This window comes from Pteropus alecto, unplaced genomic scaffold, assembly GCF_000325575.1.
Source record: "Pteropus alecto unplaced genomic scaffold, ASM32557v1 scaffold23, whole genome shotgun sequence".
NCBI classification, from domain to species: Eukaryota; Metazoa; Chordata; class Mammalia; order Chiroptera; family Pteropodidae; genus Pteropus; species Pteropus alecto.
Genome location: NW_006435837.1, coordinates 3,805,438 through 3,823,550, shown reverse-complemented (window position 1 = coordinate 3,823,550; position 18,113 = coordinate 3,805,438). Strand labels below are relative to the sequence as shown.

At 39.1% G+C, this 18,113-nt stretch overlaps 1 protein-coding gene and 1 pseudogene across 3 annotated transcripts in view; both read right to left on the bottom strand.

Annotated features, from left to right (window-relative positions):
- The window catches only part of MAP3K15 (mitogen-activated protein kinase kinase kinase 15), an 85,200-nt gene extending 68,893 nt beyond the window's left edge, over positions 1–16,307 (bottom strand). For all 3 annotated transcript variants that reach the window (XM_015589167.2, XM_025046601.1, XM_025046602.1), the window contains exons 1-3: positions 15,761–16,307; positions 5,283–5,422; positions 2,975–2,998 (exon numbers count right to left, since the gene is read on the bottom strand). In XM_015589167.2, coding sequence (XP_015444653.1) covers positions 2,975–2,998; positions 5,283–5,422; positions 15,761–16,130 — 534 coding nt within the window. In that variant the 5' untranslated portion in view covers positions 16,131–16,307. The remainder of the gene's footprint in view (positions 1–2,974; positions 2,999–5,282; positions 5,423–15,760) is intronic.
- Positions 16,308–17,786: 1,479 nt separating this feature from the next.
- LOC112479544 lies at positions 17,787–17,902 on the bottom strand (annotated as a pseudogene).
- Between the last annotated feature and the right edge of the window lie 211 nt (positions 17,903–18,113).

Here is an 18,113-nt window from a genome sequence, read left to right as displayed (position 1 = left end):
TGTTCAAACAACTGAATGGCTATGGTGTCACAGAATTATTTCGGAGCTGGTATAAATCGCAGTAATCACGTGATTAATTATCTCATTTTATAGATGAGGAAACCGAGACCCAGCAAGATTAACCAAATGGCCCACACATAACCACAGAGACAGAAAAATCTCATGTGCTCCCCCGCCATCCCTTCCCAGAATCCTTATCACTAACTGCCATTCCAGGTTAATTCTGAAATATTAAAGAAAGCCATGATATGCAAAATACCCAACACAAACATATGGATGAATGGTGACTACTATGGTATGTAAATCCTATCTCAATTTAAAGGAAATAACTGGGTATCATGGGACACCAAAGACTTAGTTGGTAGGAGAAATTAAATATTTATATTTTGGTTCTGACATTGGCCCTGTGAAATGTGACATTACTCCTGAGATAATCAAGAGGTACAGAGAAAAGTTTTGTGGTTCACATCTCCAGAGTACTCCGATTTAAAAAAGAACAGGCATGGGGTGGGGGGGGAGAACAAAAGATTTGAACAGAGAATTTAAGTTGAGGTAGAAATTAAAAATAGCTACACAAGTGAAATAAATATTCAAAGGGCAGAGATTTTTATATAAATCACATTCCATGTGCAAAATAAAATTTTTCCTCTCCATCTACTATGGGACACAGCCTTGTTTGAAATTGGGTCTTCACTAATGAAAATGATAAAAATTCTGATTCTGAACTCAGAAAATCCCAACGGATATAGAAAAAAAATTTAATTGTCCTTTCATCGAAGTGCCCTAAGCAATCTATATCATCTTTGATAATTTTAGATCCCAGCCCATAGCAAAATGAAAAATCGAAGGCAGGAAGAAAAGACCAGAAGAAATTCTGTTACTCTAAACTCCAGGCCTAAAAGTGGTTATAAACCAGGTAAAAAAAACTTCCAATATTGTAGACAATATACCCAATACTGCCATGTCTGTTTCTCAAAGAATTTCCAATTTATCGGGATTATAGAGATAATTATTTGAATGGAGAAATGAGTTTCTATTAAATCTGACTGGCTTTCCAGAAAAAAGTCTGGTTCAGGGGTCGAGAACTAGATTAGTTTTTTAATAAGGTGTTTTTTCATAACATGATTCAAGCTTGGAAATTTAAGTCTGCTTTTTAAAAACCATGAACTCTGTTTTTAGGACAAGACAAATGAAAATAAGGTATAGTGTACTTTTTAACAATTTCTTCTATAAGTATTGGGTGGAATATCTCATCTTCTCCTAGTAATTTTCCTGGAGGACATGGAAGGTGTATGTCCCTATGTTTCCTCTCTGGTGAGACTACATATAGCTTCCAGTAGTTACCCACCAATTTAATAGAAAAATTATTTCTGTGCCTCCCAGACTTAGAGATACATTCCGTAGTCTTGGGGTATATATGATTTATATATTTCTCAAATGAAATGATTATAATATGGTGGACTCTCAGGCACACACCCGGACCCTCCTTCAAGGAAGAACGTGTTGCCCCAGCTGCTGGGAGTGCTGCAGCTATCAGCCCCTGTTGTCAGCCCTTTCTGGAACTGCCTCAGTTGCAGAGAGTACCTCACGCCAGGTCACATTTCTTCCCATGAGGGATGAATGCAGGAGTACAAAGGCCTGGCCGTCTCATCTCAACTCAGGCCATTCCAGATCCAGAGTTCCCCACGGGGTCTACCAAGGCTGTCATTGAGCCTGCACTCCAGCGTGATTTCTCTCTGCTCACTCCTGCTTCCTTCCCTCCTCTACCTCAGCATTGAACCCAAGGGCACTCCTTAATAAATCTCCTGTTCACTAAACTCAGTCCCAGAGGCGACTTCCAGGGGGGAAATCAACCTGCAAAATATACCATAACTTTGAAGGTATGGTTATTTTCACAAAGGAAAATTAAAACAAAGTTAAAGAATACCTGTGGACTATGCACACTAATCACATAATACCAGAAAGTTCGAAGGTTGAATAGATAGTCTCTCAGGGTGGCCATTATTTTTACTCTTGTCTTCATAAAGGGAAAACCTTGATCTTTCATCATATAAACACGTTTTCTGAAGTGATAAAATGCTGAAAGTGGTTATCTTTGCTAACTCTAAAGCAGTAGAAAATAGCATAAGAATTTAAAACTGGATGAAAAAGAAATCATTTTTATGGAACTCTAATCAAATAATGAATAATGAAGTAAAATGTGATAAATGTTAAAGATTTTTGTGAAAAGTATCTTTTAAATCAATCCTGAAAATGAAATTAAGAGAACTATTTCATTTACAAGAGCATTCAAAAGGATAAAATATCTGTAAATATATTTAACCAAGAAGGTGAAAGACTTGTTGAAAACTACAATACATTGCTGAAAAAAAATTATAAAGGACCTAAATAGATGGAAAGATATCCTATGTTCTTGGACTGGAAGACTTAATACTGCTAAGATGTTGATAACGCTCAAGCAATATACAGTGCAATACAATCCCTATCAAAATTCCAATGGCATTTTTTGTAGAAATGAAAAAGCAGATTCTCAAATTCATATGAAATTGCTAATGGCCCCAAACGGCTAAGACAACACTGAAAAAGAAGAACAAAGTTGGAAGAACCAGATTTTCTAATTTTAAAATCTACTATAAAGTTACAGTAATCAAAACATCATGGTACTGGCATAAGGGTAAACATGCAGATCAACGGACTAGAATTGAAAGTCCAGACATAAACCTTTACATTTATGATGGGTTGATTTTGAGAAGGATGCCAAGACCATTCAATGGGGAAAGAGAATAGCCTTTACAAGAAATGCTGTTGTAACAACTGGATATCCAAATGCAAAAGAAAGAAATTGGAGCCCTACACCTTACACCAGAAACAAAAATGAACTCAAAATGGACCAGAGAGGTCCTGTGGGATTTTCAGGCAAGCATTTTACATGTTTATATTTACAAAGTTAAAAGTATGAAAATATAATACTTACTTGGTTTTTCTGAGTTACCACTTCCTGAAAAGAAAAAGAAAAGGTGAATATAGCTTTTTTCCAAAATAGTTCATTTCCATAATCAAGTACTTCGTCCCAACTCATCATCCAGAACCCAATTAGAGCAAGAGTTAATCATTTGAAACCTCTCCCTGCAAAAAGCTTCAAATAGGATGAGCCTCAGAGAATTGTAAAATTCATCTTCTAAGGAAAATTTATCATAATTGGTTACTTTTGGAACTACTGGGGGCATAAATAGTTATAAGGATTTTCCCACAGCAGTGGCAATGCTTTTGTACCAAGATAGTTTGAAATTCAGGTTTGGGTCTCGGAATGTCCTACACCTCACCTTCCTAGTAAAGAATGTCAGGGACAGCAAGAAAGTGCGTGGGAAGCCCCATGGTATCTGAACCTCTTCTTGACTCATCAATGTGAAGGCTACAAGGCCACTTCTGCAGTCAGCCTTCCTACAGGAGGAGTGTTGCTGGTTTCCTGAAGGATTCCTGACACCTTACTATAAGTGTTTAGGAATTTTCAAATTTAATGACCATGATTTTAGTCAGTTAACTTAGCATAATGGTTATGCAGCCCTCGACTGTATCATTTATAACCTGCAAGCCAACATTTGCCAAAAAGGAAAACATAATTAAACAGCTGTTCCGTGTTTTACATGTTCTGAGATTTCTATTATCTGATGACAAGCGCAGATTGCTTCTTATGGTATCAGATATAACTGACTACCCATCCATTTCCCTTTTAGAAAATATATTTCTGTATCATTAAAAATTAAAACTTATCTAGGTCATAGGCCTTTCCAGAGGAGTTCATTAAGACACAGCTGAGAAAAAAATTTATTGAATTGGAAAACATATACTATCATTTCATGTTTCTCATCAAAACATAGCTTAATAATCTATACTTTCATATTTTATAATTCTAAATATTTCCAAGAAAAACTACCTTAGTGAAAATCAGTAAAAGAAAATTAGTATCTAAATATCTAAAGTAATTGAGATTGGCTTATAGCCTTTTAAGAAACTATTCTACAATGTACAGTATGATAATAAAATAGTTTCTTCTTTCGATGTCATATGGCTTCTTAAAATATAGTGCTGTGCTATAATTATAGGACACACACACACATAAAGTGTATGTGATATATAACACATGTATCATATTACATATCTGAAGCAGGTGGTGTTTCTACCAGAAAATAATCCCAAATTATTAAAGAGCCCCTCAAAATCTGGTTAATAGTAAACCTCAAGAAACACAAACACCACCCTAAACTATTAGAATTGTGATGGACATAATGTCGGCAACTTATTCTCAAATGGCTCAGTAAAATAAAAGGTTTTTACCGTATTTTCAAAAAAAGAAAAACAAAAATGTCTATCACAAAACTGTTATTTATATACTACTGATTTTTAATGCTAAGGGTGCCAGACATTTAGAAATGATGTCTGTGAAAGTTAACTCTGAACCACTGGTTCTCACCCCTGGATGCACATTTGAGAGGTTAAAAAATCCCCTCAAGATTGTGATGTAATTGGTCTGGAGTGTGGCCTGGGTACTGGGATATTTAAAACCTCTCCAAGTGATTCTAAAGTGCAATCAAGGTTGAATAACACTGCTGTCAATAAACTAATCTTTTATTCCTGAAATGACTTAACAGAGATCAGGACTGTCTGACCAACATTAAGATATTCAACAATATTCCTCAAAAAATGGATATTCAACAATATCAATTTATTAACTGAATTTTGTAGTAACTCACCTTAGACATTCGCATTTTACAAATATGCACATTTTTAAAGTACTATGTTATCCAAAAAAGCGTTTGTATTAAATTTGCAATAATACATTTTTAAAAATTCTCAATAATTACTGAGTTGTGCATGAACACACAATCTTTCAGTTCTGCTCTGATTTAAACTGGGGTAAAAAATAACATTAAATACTAATTATATCTATGCTAAAACTTTCTGCCCATTTTGGTAACTGTTAAATGTTGTCTTATTATTATCCAAGTTGAGAAATGATTTTTTTAATGTGTAGGTTTGGATCAAATTGTCCATGAAAGAATTTAGAGTGGTATGTTTGCGTCAACGGAAACTAACAGGAGTTTTGGCTTCACTTCCCTAATGAGCCTGGAAACGTTCAAGTTGCCTGCAAATGCACATCTGTATCACATATGCTCACACAGTGGCCGGGAAGTCATCTGTGTGAGCTAGAATCTGTGGTAGGAAGGAAAGAATTGCACAATCATCTATCGAATATTCAAGAGAAGGGGAACAATTCCCTTTACCTTCAATGAAAGAGCAGTGTCAGCGTTGGTGTCATGGTACAGGATCACATTATTGGCCATGTCAAAGCTTTCTCGAACTCCAAGATGGTAGAAGAGCGAAGGCTGTCTGGAGACATCATTCATGTCCACCACAGCAACATCTGAGATGAACAAGGAGAAGAAAGGGTGTCAAGGAGAGAGGTGTTCTGTCTACTTAACCCACTTCCTGATGAACACCAATGGGGAGCTACTGTAACTTGTATTTCTACCATGAACCTTTAGGCAAAGCACAAGTGAAGGGTGATTTGATTAAAATTACCCCATGAATTCCAGAAAAGCAATAAGATTTAAAAAAAGAAAAAAAAAATCTCTTCTTCAAATGCTGGAAATATAGCCTCACTTAAAAATTGCTGATGGATTTATTTTTAATGTTATTTTATTAGGAAATATATCATATCCAGAAATATATTTAGCTTATATAAGAAGTATAAAGTATAATAAAATGAAAAACCATACAGCCCAAAACACAGCATTATCTGTACTGTCAGAGCCCCACATGACACTTCCTAATTACATCTCCTCCCTCCTGCCTGAGGAACATCTCTGTCCTGATTTACCAGTTCCCTGCATATAAATGCATATATGTAAATGCAGATTACATATTATTATAACATATGAATTCCTAAACAGTATATTGTTTAGATTTGCATGTCTCTGAACTTTATACAAATAGCATCACATCATATGTATTCTTCGACATGCTGTTTTTGGTGTGACACCACCAATTTTTTTGTCTAGCTCTAGTTCATGCATTTCCACTTCAGCATAGCATTCCATTATATGATGAACAGATGTCAATTTCTTTATCCATCCTGTCTAGAGATATTGTGTTCATTTTTTTTTCTTTTTCCTATTTCAAACTGCTGTAATAACATTCCTGTGCCATGTTCCTGGCTCACATGTCTGACATCAACTTGACAATGAAGATCAAATGCCACTGGAGCTGTTTACTAGAGAGACCTATTCAAAACAGGGAACAACATATCACATAGATAATGAGCACGTTTAAATTTCTTAGTAGTATTGAACACTATTTCAAAACTCATCATTTTTGAGAGTATTAAAGCTCCAAGTTTGATTAGACCTTCCCTACCACATGTAGAGATTTTGGAAAGTAATGTCTAAACTTATGCTTGCACTGCTATGACTCACAAGAAGTCACTGAAAATCCCAATGAAACAGAACAGAGGCAAGGTAAACAGGTGTGAAGAAACCAGGCAGCATGCAGAAGTCGCATCAGCACCAGGCACAACTGGCTCTGCACAGAGACTCTCTGGGACCGGAGGCCAAACCTTTTACTCTCTAATTTATGGATTACCTGCTATATGTCAGGCACTGTACTGAGTACTGGGATAGAAGTGTGAATGAGACATAATCCCTTTCCTCAAAAAAGCCTATAATACAGCAGGGATGACAGGAAGGATGTGGTGGTTAGAATTACTGTGAGGAGGGCTAAAGTGAGGGAAACAGCGACAGAAGCACCTGTGGGAAGGTACCTAACCCACATTCTGGTGGAGGGTGTTCAGGGAAGGCCTGGAAGAAGTGATGTTGTCTGGGACCTGAGGGTTCATAAGAATTAGGCAGGCAAATCACAGTGAGGATGCGGGGGAGGTGGTGCAAAGGGAAGGAAAAGTGTTATAGGGAGTGAAGACAGCAAGTACAAAAGGCCGGAAGTAAGATGAGGTATAGATGTTAGGGCCACTACAAATAATTTCATGGAACCATAACACCTGAGAAGGTGAACTTGGAAGGGTTAGTAGGTGCCAGGTGGACGGGGCCTGAAGGCCATGTTAAGAGGGCTGGACTCTACCTTGGGGCAATGGGAAACCTATGGTAGGGTTTTTAAAATTTTATTATGTAAAATTATAAACATATCTAAAAGTAGACAGAATAGTATAATGAAACCCCCATAACCGCTCCTTACCTCCCTCAACAATCATCAACTCACGGCCATCCTTGTTTCATCTCTACTGCCATCCACACCACCCTTCCACATTATTTTGAAGCAAATCCCAGATATCATATAATTTCATCCCCAAATACTTTATTATGTGTCACTAAAAGGTGAGAACTCAAAGAAAAATAAATAACCATAGTATCAATGTTTCATCTAAAACATTTTTTCAAAAAATAATCATGAGGGGTTTTAAATAGGAAACTAACATATCCAAATTTACCCTTTAGAGCTTGCTGCTCAAGAAAGGACAAATCGATATGCTGAGGAAACATTTTCAACCAAGCCTGGTAAATCTGTCTCAAACAAATAACTGTTCCCCACAGATATTTGCTTGGAGTCAAAAATCATACTGCAGCTTAATAGACACTCTTCCTATATGATTGTTCCCTGGACTCTATTACCTACTAAAAAAAAAAATGTGTTTTCTAGAGATGCTATTAAGAAGTAGTGACATAGATACTAATTTCACAGCAATGGGGACTGCTATAATTAGTTAATAAAGGAAAGGAAGCAAAAGGAAGAAGACAAAGGAGAAGGATAGGAAGGGGCAACAGGCAGGAATGAAGGACAGCAGCCTCCAAGTTATGCAAGCCATTTTCGTAGGAAATCTACAACTTGGTGGAGTAGTTTATCACTGAGTAGGTAGATTAAGTTTTAACCTGGCAACACAGGTTCCTTATTTCCTTTGCCTTCTCAACATTCTCTGCTGGGACCTGTACAATGGCCTCATCACCTCCACTGAGGAGCCCCTCCATGGCTCCACCCAGAGTTGGGATAGACTTCTCGGTGCCTAATTAACACAGGACACATTGATACTGCTACTCAAAAGCAATTCTGAGTAATTCATGTTCAATAGGAAAATTATCTCAAACCCAAAATTTACATTTTTTGCCTGACATTTGTCACTCCAGCCAGTAGACTGAGTTTACCTGGAGGATTTATACCATAACAATATTCAACCAGCTTAGTTTTAGAACTTCTAAGATACTAATTTAGCAGATTTATAATGCTAAATATGATAAAACACCAGATTGGAATTTTTATTATGTATGAGGAATCGAGGGTTTCTTTTTCCCTAAAGACATCATAAATTATCTTAAAGCTTCGATCATCACCATGGTCACTTGCTCTGCCATTTACAAAACACTTCCACAGACATCTTTGTTAAATTTCAAAACCACCCTGTGAGGCAGGTAGGGTAGGGGTCAGCTCCACTCCGCAGGAAGTGTAATAAAGCTCAGACAGGGTAACAGATTCATCCAGGGTCATGAAGCTAGGGCAGGACAGTCAGGGCTGGAACTTGGCCAAGCTAGGCCTGTGCTCCCCAGGGCCACCCTGAGGCTTACTACTTTCCTGACTCACTTTCTGAAACTGAGCCGCCTGGGGACAAACCATTTATTTATCAAACTAAATCTTAGACAAACAGATCACAGATAAAAAGAGATAAAATTCAGATTTTCATTCACAAATGTATCCTGTGTTCCCAGAAACCACTACCTTCCAGTTTCCACTGACAGCCTGTAAAGAATAAATCATTCTCTTTGATCAAGGACCACACACCCACTCCACCTATCTCGGTTTAACAAACCTTAAGAAGTGATACCACATCAGGGACTGCAAAAAGCCAAGGCTTCTGTTAAAATCTACTCTTAGCAAAAAAGCATCTGAATTTAAAATCAAAGTGCCCTTCAAACAACTTAAGGCTCAATTACAATTAACTCACTACATGCTAATATGAAATAAGATGAATGATGTATTGAATTTTAGTTCATTAAAACTTTTGAACACTATCTCTTAAACGTTGTTTTTGTGAAATGTTTTATAAGTAATAAAACAATTTTCTAGTGTGGTTTTATAGTATTTGATTTCTAAAGCAAAGCACCATTCAATGAAATGATAGGATGGCAAATGATTTACCATGTACTAATTCTGTGACTGTACTGGCTCATGCAAGTCTTAACTATATTCTAGGTTATCTGTAAATCTATCCCACTCCCAGCAGAAAAAAGAATGAATATAGTAAAATTGGTTGTGTCTAAATGAAAAGAACTAGATTTTAGAATAATTTTCCTGTCAAAGACATTTAAAAATATTTCACTGGACTTGTGACAACATTGGCCATCCAGAAGCTACCTAAAAGCAACAGAACCCAGATTTACTGGACAGGAGGCACCTCTACAAACTCCAATCATATTTAGATCTTACTTCGCCTACTCTGCTCATTTCCAACATACTCTAGGGCAGGTCAATGGAAAGAACATTGTGAAGTGTCATTTATATCTATTTTTCCAATCTCATAAAGAGGAGATACTACTAATTCAGTGTCAGGAGGCCAACAAATCCTTCCTAAATGCCACATTGGATGGGTACTAATTTCTTAGATTATCACAGTTTCAACTCGAAAGGTAGGTGGAGAAGAGTGGGGACATCAGGAACCTCTATCTGGTTGCCTATCTTTTGCTTTCCAATATCGTTTTTATAAGAAAGACAAAAAATAAATCATTTTTATAGCTTTATAAGTATGATCAAGATATGTCCACTACCAAACAAGATAAAAACTGATAGATACAGACAACAGTTAAGTGGTTACCATAGAGAAAGAGGGGAGGTAGAAAAGGGTAAAGGGGGTCAAATATGTAGTGATGTAAGATTTGACTTTGGGTGGTAAACACACAATGCGATATTCAGATGCAATATACAATACAATATACAGACGTGAAATGGGGAGCCCCAGCAAACCAGAAAGTACAAAGCCAAACAGCACTAAAAAGGCTTTGAAATCAGAATGACACCATAACTGAAATGGAACTTGGCAGCCTGAACCAACTAGACCGACTGCCTGCTAAAGCAAAAATATCAACAGACTCCATAGGATATAAACCAGGCCTAGAATCTCATAATATTCAAAATGTTCAGGATACAATCCCAAATTACTTGGTATTCAAAGAAGCAGGAAAGTTTCAACTCACACAGGAAAAGACAATCAACAGACTCCGACAACAAGATGACACAGACATCAGAATTATCTGACGACTTTAAGCAGGTATTAAAAAAAAATCTCCAAGAAAGGAAAACACCTCTGAAAAGAACAGAAAAAACAAAGTCTCAACAATTAAAGAACCAAATGGAAGTTTTAGGACTGAAAAATAACCAAAATTTAAAAAAAAAAAAAACTCATTACATGGGCTCACAAGAATGGAGATGAGGGGGTCAGTAAACTTAAAGATAGTTCAATAGAAATTATCCAATCTGAATGACAGAGAGAAAAAAGACAAAGGGTTTATGCCCAAATACAGAAAGGTTCTAGAAATCAAGACCCTCACCCAAAGACCCATAAACCAACAGGAAAAAAGGAGAAGTATCATGAATAGATAGCGCTTAGAAGAAAAACGGAAATATGCTCAGCTTCACTCAGAATTAGAGAAATACAAACTAAAACTAATTGAAGTACCACCTCTCAACTACTACATTAACAAAAGTTGGAAAGACTGGCAACCTATTTTGTTAAAGAAGCTGTAAAGACTATGCAAAATGATATGATCCATAGATAGGAATGACAGTGTCTACCAAAATTACTGGTATATTTTTTCTTTGATAGACAAATGCCACTTTGGGGATACCTAATCATAAATACAACTATACGTGTATTAAACAGCATATGTACAAAGTTATTCATTGCAGTTTAGTGGCAAAAAATATACATCCAGTTGTCCCTTAAAAAGAGATTGGTAAAATAAACAATGATACATCCACCCAACGAAGTACTGTCCAACTATAAAAAACAAAGAAGATTCCCATATTCTGATTTGGAAAGGTATCCAGGCTAAATTGTTAATGGAAAAACTAGGTGCCAAACAGTGTATTTGGTCTGGTACTTTTTGAATAAGAAAAGAATAAGAATGTATATTCATGTGCATTTATATTTACATAGCAGAAGTGGTCAAACTTTTCCTGTTAAGAGCCAGACAGTAAATATTTTCGGCTTTGTGGGCCACACAATCTCTGCCATTGCAGCCTGAAAGTGGCCCTAGACTAATGGATTTGTTTCAATAAAACTTAATGTACAAAATAAAGGTAGCCAGCTTGCAGGTTGTAGCTCATTAACAACTGACAGGAAGAAATACTTAAGGACAAATAAACTAAAAAAAATAGAGGAAACAGCATAGATGAGAGAAAAGAGAAAAATATGTAAATTGGACTTCTTCAAAATTAAAAACTTGTGTGTGTTAAAGAACAGCATCAAGAAAATTAAAAGATAAAGCACAAAACGAGAGAAAATATTTGTAAGTCATATACCTGACAAGGGATTTGTCTCCAGAATATACAAAGAATTCTTACAACTCGGTAAGATAAATAACCAAACTAAAAAAAAAAATGGACAATGGAGTTGAATACACATTTCTCCCACGAGGATATACGAACAGCCAATAAGCACATGAAAAAGATATTCAACATCCTTAGTCACCAGAAAAATGTAAATCAAAACCACAATGAGATACCACTTCAAATTCACTAAGATGGCTATAATAAAAAAAAATACAGATAATAACAAGTGTTGGTGAGGATGTGGTGAAACTGGAACTCTCATACATTGTTGTTGGGAAAGTGAAATGGTATAGCTGCTTTGGAAAAGTTTTTTGGGAAGCAGCTCCTCAAAAGGTTAAATATAAGGTAGATGCAACCCAAGTGTCCATCAATGGATGAATGGATAAACAAAATGTGGTACAGCCATATAATGAAATATTATTCAACCTTAAAAAAAATTGTGACACATACTACAACACAGATAGACCTTGAGGACATTATTCTAAATAAAAAAGCCAGACACAAAAATACAATACTGTATGATGCCACTTATATGAGATATCTAGGGTAGTCAGATTCACAGAAACAGAAAGAATGGTGGTTGCCAGGAGCTGAGGACAGGAGGAAAAAGAGTTGTTTAATGGGTGCAGAATTTCAATTTTGCAAACTTCTGGAGATTGCGTGCACAATGTTGTGAATGTGCTTAACACTGCTGAACTGTACACTTAGAAATGGTTAAGACAGTAAATCTTATGTGTTTTTTTATCACAATAAAAAATGTTAAAGAAAGTTAAATATAGAGTTACCATACGACCTAGAAATCCCACTCCTAGGTATACACCCAAGAGAAATATAAACATATGTGCACACAAAAACCTGTAGCATTATTCACAATAGTCAAAATTTAAAACAATCCCAATGTCCAACAACTGATGAATGGATAAATACAATGTGGTGTATCCATACAACAGAATATTATTCAGCAATAAAAAAGGGATGAAGTACTGATATGTGCTACAACATGGATGAACCTTGAAGATATTATGCTAAGTAAAAGAAACCAGACACTAAAAGACAAATACTGTATGACTCCATTTATATGAAGTATCTACAACAGGCAAATTCATAAGACAGAAAGCAGAATGGTGGCTGCCAGGGGCTGTGGGGGCAGGGAAGAATAGCAAGTTATTGTTTAAGGGGTACGGTTTCTGTTTGGGATGATGAAAACATTCTGGAGATGGATATTGGTGATGATTACATAACTGCAAATGTAGTTACTATACCACTGAAATGCACACTTAAAATGGTTAAAACAGCAAATTTTATGTTGTGTATATTTTACCGCAATTTTAAAAAAGCCATCGAGCTGCTCCTACCTCTCTCAGCCCACGGCAGTTTTCTTTCGCAACAGCTTCTACTTTTCTTGCTTAGGATAAAGGCCTGCCTGGGGCTCTCCTGCAGACCATCAAATCACCCAGGCACTGGTGACATGTAACCAGCTTTGACTTGTTATGAGAACAGGAGATAGGAAGTACTTATATTTCACATTTATGATTCTCCCTAGAATACCCTTGGGGTAGTTCAATAGTTCCCCTCCCCCACAAGCATTTTTCCAGAATATCACTGTTTAATGGGACCTTCTACGATGAGGAAAATGCTCTCTTCACTGTGCCTATTGAGCACTTGAAATGTGGCTAGTATAAAACAGGAACTGGCTTTATTTGATTTTTTGACTAGTTGAAATGTAAACTTGTGGCTACCATACTTGGACAGCTGTGGTTTTAGAACTTTTTACAAAGGAAGCAAAATGACAGATCCATATCTTTTGTGTGGAGATGCCAAAAAAACTGAGTGGTAGAAATCAGGAAGCCGAGAGAGGTGATGGGGAGGGTCATCTGTTTACTCCATAAATCCACTTACTGGAGGTGTGTATAATCTTTATCAAACCTATAAAAGAATGTTAGTTATAATGATGTACCGAGAAATGATGTATTTCTAGGCAATCTGGACCCAGAGCAATAAAAGGTTAAATCCCCGTCGCGTAGCTCTGGAATTGAAAGCCCAAGATTTCTGGCTGACTGAACCCTCACACTCAACCAGAAGGAAGGTGACTGTTTATTAATAGAGGCTTGCTATACATATACATACACACACACACATACACCACCACCACCACCCCAGAGAAGCAATGCCACAGCATACCAATTCTTCGGAGTTGGCACCAGCAGGCAGGAGGCTACAGTTGTGCCTAAGGGCAAAATGGACATTGAACTTTTCAGAGGAGTCTGTTCAAACTCCAATTTCAGAGGAGAATGAAGAGAAAGTAGAGAAAACCAAGTGGTTCCAGGTGAAGTGGGATCCTGAACAACTTTTCTAAAAAGATGTTGTACTGAAGAGAATATACTCAGAGTGGTCAGAAATGTCAAGAGGCTGTTTTCTACTGGCCCAGCTGTGACTTGTTTGAACAAGTCTAACACTCCACCCCCCTTCCAGCTGGTGAGGATTTGCTCTGCAGAAAACAGATCAGTGTTCTCCCGGCAAAGAATGAACGGTGATAAACCTAGCTTACTACTTCAGCATGGTGTTGCAGGTCTGTTAGAGAAACTCCCCTATTTACCTTCCCATATGCTTCCAGGTTTGGGGGAGGCACTGTAACTTGCTTTTGACCAGTGGGGAAACCGAGGCATAACGACTCCCAGGTAATTACTGTCTCACAGACGATGCTTATGAATGTCACCCAAGTGCCAGAAGCCTGTCACATGGATTTCAAAGGGTGGGTAAGGAAAAGAGTCAAGCAACAAACAGTCCATGAAACACCTGGAGAAACTCTTGCCAACCAAAAGTATTGAATTTAAGGCTGGGTTCTTATGGCACACTTACTACAGTGAGCTTAGAGGTCTAGTGTTCCATTCCAGCAACAGAAGAGACCCTGATCTCCGAATGTTTGTGCATTATGGGATAAAAGCTGTCTATCACACTAGTGGTAGAGCACAGCCCCACTGTCGATGTGTTTTGAGGGCTAGAATTAAAGTGTGCAAAAAAAATGCTGTGACACTTCTAAGAGCTCCCCCCCCACACACACGCACTCAATTGTAAAGCACCCATTCCCCCCCTGGGCTGAGAATGGAGTCACCCGGGAAACATTAAACAATCAGAGGCTTCAGATGCTGAAGGTGTTGGTTTGGGATACAATCTGGGCATTGGAAGTTTGAAAAGCTCCTCAGGTGATAGTAATGTGTAACCAGGGTTAAGACCCATTGCTGTAAGACAGTGGTTCCCAACCTTTTTGGCACCAGGGACCGGTGCTCCTATTAGAATTTAATGCCTGATGATCTGAGGTGGAGCTGAGGCGGTAATGCTAAAGGTGGGAACAGCTGCAAATATAAATGAAACTTCCCTAACTGCCTCGCCCATCTCAGGCTGTGCAGTTCCTAAAATGGAACTGGTAAATAAGTCCGCGGTATAAGTCCGCGGTATAAGTGCGCAGTGTAAGTCCACGGTATAAGTGCGCAGTATAAGTCCACGGTATAAGTGCGCAGTATAAGTGCGTGGTATAAGTGCGCGGTACTAAGTCCGTGGTATAAGTGCGCGGTATTAAGTCCGTGGTATAAGTCCGCGGTATAAGTCCGCCGCACGTGGGTTTGGAGACCGCTGCTGTAAAAATTGAATCCGCTACTGTAAAAATTGGATAACTGATCGGGAGACTCAGCATCATTTGGGTTACAGGCTGTTTCTTGGGTCATCTGATGTTTAAGCATAAAGAGGTCTAAATGCTGTACTCTATACCCTCGTGACTATTTTGTAACTACGCATCTCTATTTCTTCACCCCTTCACCGAGTACAGCATAGAGAATATAGTCAAGTAGTACGAAAATGGCCGTGTGTAGAGCCGGCTGATACAGTAATGGGGGAAATCGCTTCATAAACTACATAAACGTCTAACCAATGTACTGTAAACCTGAAACTAATAAAAAAAATAATAATAAAGAGCTATAAATGCCGGCGGCCTCTGTTTTACTATCTGTAAAAGGGTATAATGCTACCTACTCTCCCCTTTCCCAGAGTCGTCGAAAAACGGTAGGGGGTGCTAGAATGGGGAGGGACTGGCGCCATGGCGCCTTTGAGGAAAAGGAAAGCAGGCAGGATTGGGACTGGGGTAAATGGGGTACTGCCTCACCTGCATTGTAGAAGGTGTCGAGAACGGCCGTCTCCCCGAAGTCGAGTTTCCCGAAGGGCACGATGCTGAGGTGGGCGCCCTCAGCCTCGCAGGCCCGCAGCAGACACCGTTGCGCTCCCACCTCAGGGCTGCCGGCGGCGTCACCCTGAGGGCTCTCGCTGCACACATAGACTGCCCTCAGAGGCCGCCGCGGCGCGACTTCGCCCTCGCCTTCCGCCCTCTGGGCCGACCCGTCGAGCTCCCCAGGCCCAGCCGCGCCCTCGCCTCTCGGGGACAGCGGGTGCTGTGGAGACTCGACAGCCTCCCCGAGAGCCTCAGGCGAGGGAATCCCGCCGCCGCTCTCCACGTAGTTTGCCTCAGAGCCCTCCATCGGTCCTGATGCCGCGCGAGTGGCCGGCGGCTGTGCTCCGCTGAGGCGCACGAGACCCGGCACCTGCTCCCGGAGCGCGGGAGAGGAGCCGGGGGATGGGCGGCTACCGGAGACCTCGCAGCGAACAGAAGACAACCGAAACCCTCAGCTGCCGACGACGACGAAAGCCGCGCCGTCCTCTGAGCGCGCCTTTTAAAGGCCCGGCAGAGGTGGGCGGGGCTGAGGACGTCAGTGTCGTAAGGGCGCGGGGAGATCTGGGAGGGGCGACGGGGCAGGAGCGCGCAGGGTGCCCCCTACCGCTTCCCCCGGGCAGCGCTCCGAGAAGGGCGGCTTTGTGAATTTCAGAACTTTGTCAGTTACTATCTCTCCAGCCTGACCAATTTTTGTTTTTCTCAAAACAGCTTGAGGCTTTCCAAGCAGAGTAAAAACTCTCGCAAAGCGCTGGCTGGGTGTAAATCCTATTCAATTCCAAACTAAGTAGAGATACAATTTTAACCTGGAATGGAAACGAAAAGGTGCTTACTTAAAACACCTCAGATTTTGCACTCCTTGTCTCCAGTTGCCAGCAGCATTGGCACTCCTGAGCACAATTCTGGAACCTGCTCATCCTGGTTTTCACTGTGAAACTTGACAAAGCACCGGGATGCACCGGCAACAAATTTTGCCTGGAGAGTAGGCTGCCTGTCGGACCTATGAAGTGCTGTGAACCCACAGAAATCTTTACGTGAAATCTTACCCATCTCACGATTTTAGACCCAAGTATTAAAAAGTAGTATTGCCACTGCAGGCAGTACTTGTATTTAAAAGATACGATGCACTGGACATTGTCACAAGGATTTCAGTTTTTCATTAAAAAAAAAAATACAGTTTTGTTGAGATATGATTCACAAACCATCCAGTTCATCCATTTAAGTGGTTTCTAGTATATTCAGAGTTGAGCAGCCATCACCACAATCAGTTCTAGAACATTTTCATCATCTCTTCCAGAAAAACCTTGTGCCCATTAGCAGTCACTCTCTATCCACCCCCCACACCCCCCACCAACACCTCTCAGCCCTAGGCAACCACCAGCCTATTTTCTGTCCCTATAGATTTGCCTATTCTGGACACTTCATATACATGGAACCACACAATGTGTGGAAAGAGGTTTTCATTTGCCATGGGTATATACATAGGATTAGGATGTCTAGGTCATATGGCAACTCTGTGTTTAACCTTTCAAGAAACTGCCACTATCTTCCCAAGTGGCTCCACTATTTTACATTCCCACCAGCAGTGTACTAGGGTTCCAATTTCTCCACATTTTCACCAACACTTGTTACTCTTTTTCATTGTAGCCATCTTAGTGGATGTGAAGTGCTCTCTCATTATGGTTTTGATTTGCATTACCCTGATAACTAATATTATTGAGCATCTTGTCCTGTGCTTATTTGCTATTTGTGTAACTTCTATAAGTTCATTCGGATCCTTTGCCCATTTTTAAACTAGATCTGTGTCTTTTTATTATTGAGTTGTAAAAGTTCTTTATATATTCTGGATACAAGCCACTTGTCAGATATATAATTTACAAATATTTTCTCACATTCTGTGGGTTGTCTTTTCACTTTCTTTTTTTTAATATGAAATTCTGTTTTTTTTTTAATTTATTATTATTTACGCCTACAGCACCTGGTCTTCCTAGGTGGTCTCCCATCCAAGTACTAACCAGGCCCGACCCTACTTAGCTTCCAAGATCAGACATCTGGCTTGTTCAGGGTGGCATGGCCATAGACCATGGACCATGGCTCCACTGGGGCACAAATCCAGGACCTTCTGCTTGTAAAGCAGAGGTGCTAACTGCTACACTATGGAACCACATCTATCTTTTCACTTTCTTGATGATGTCCTTTTTGCAGCATGTCACAAGCCATTCTGACACAAGCAGGATAGGATTTACCTTATAAAACAATATTTTGGCTTTTCTTCATGTTTCAATAATAATAA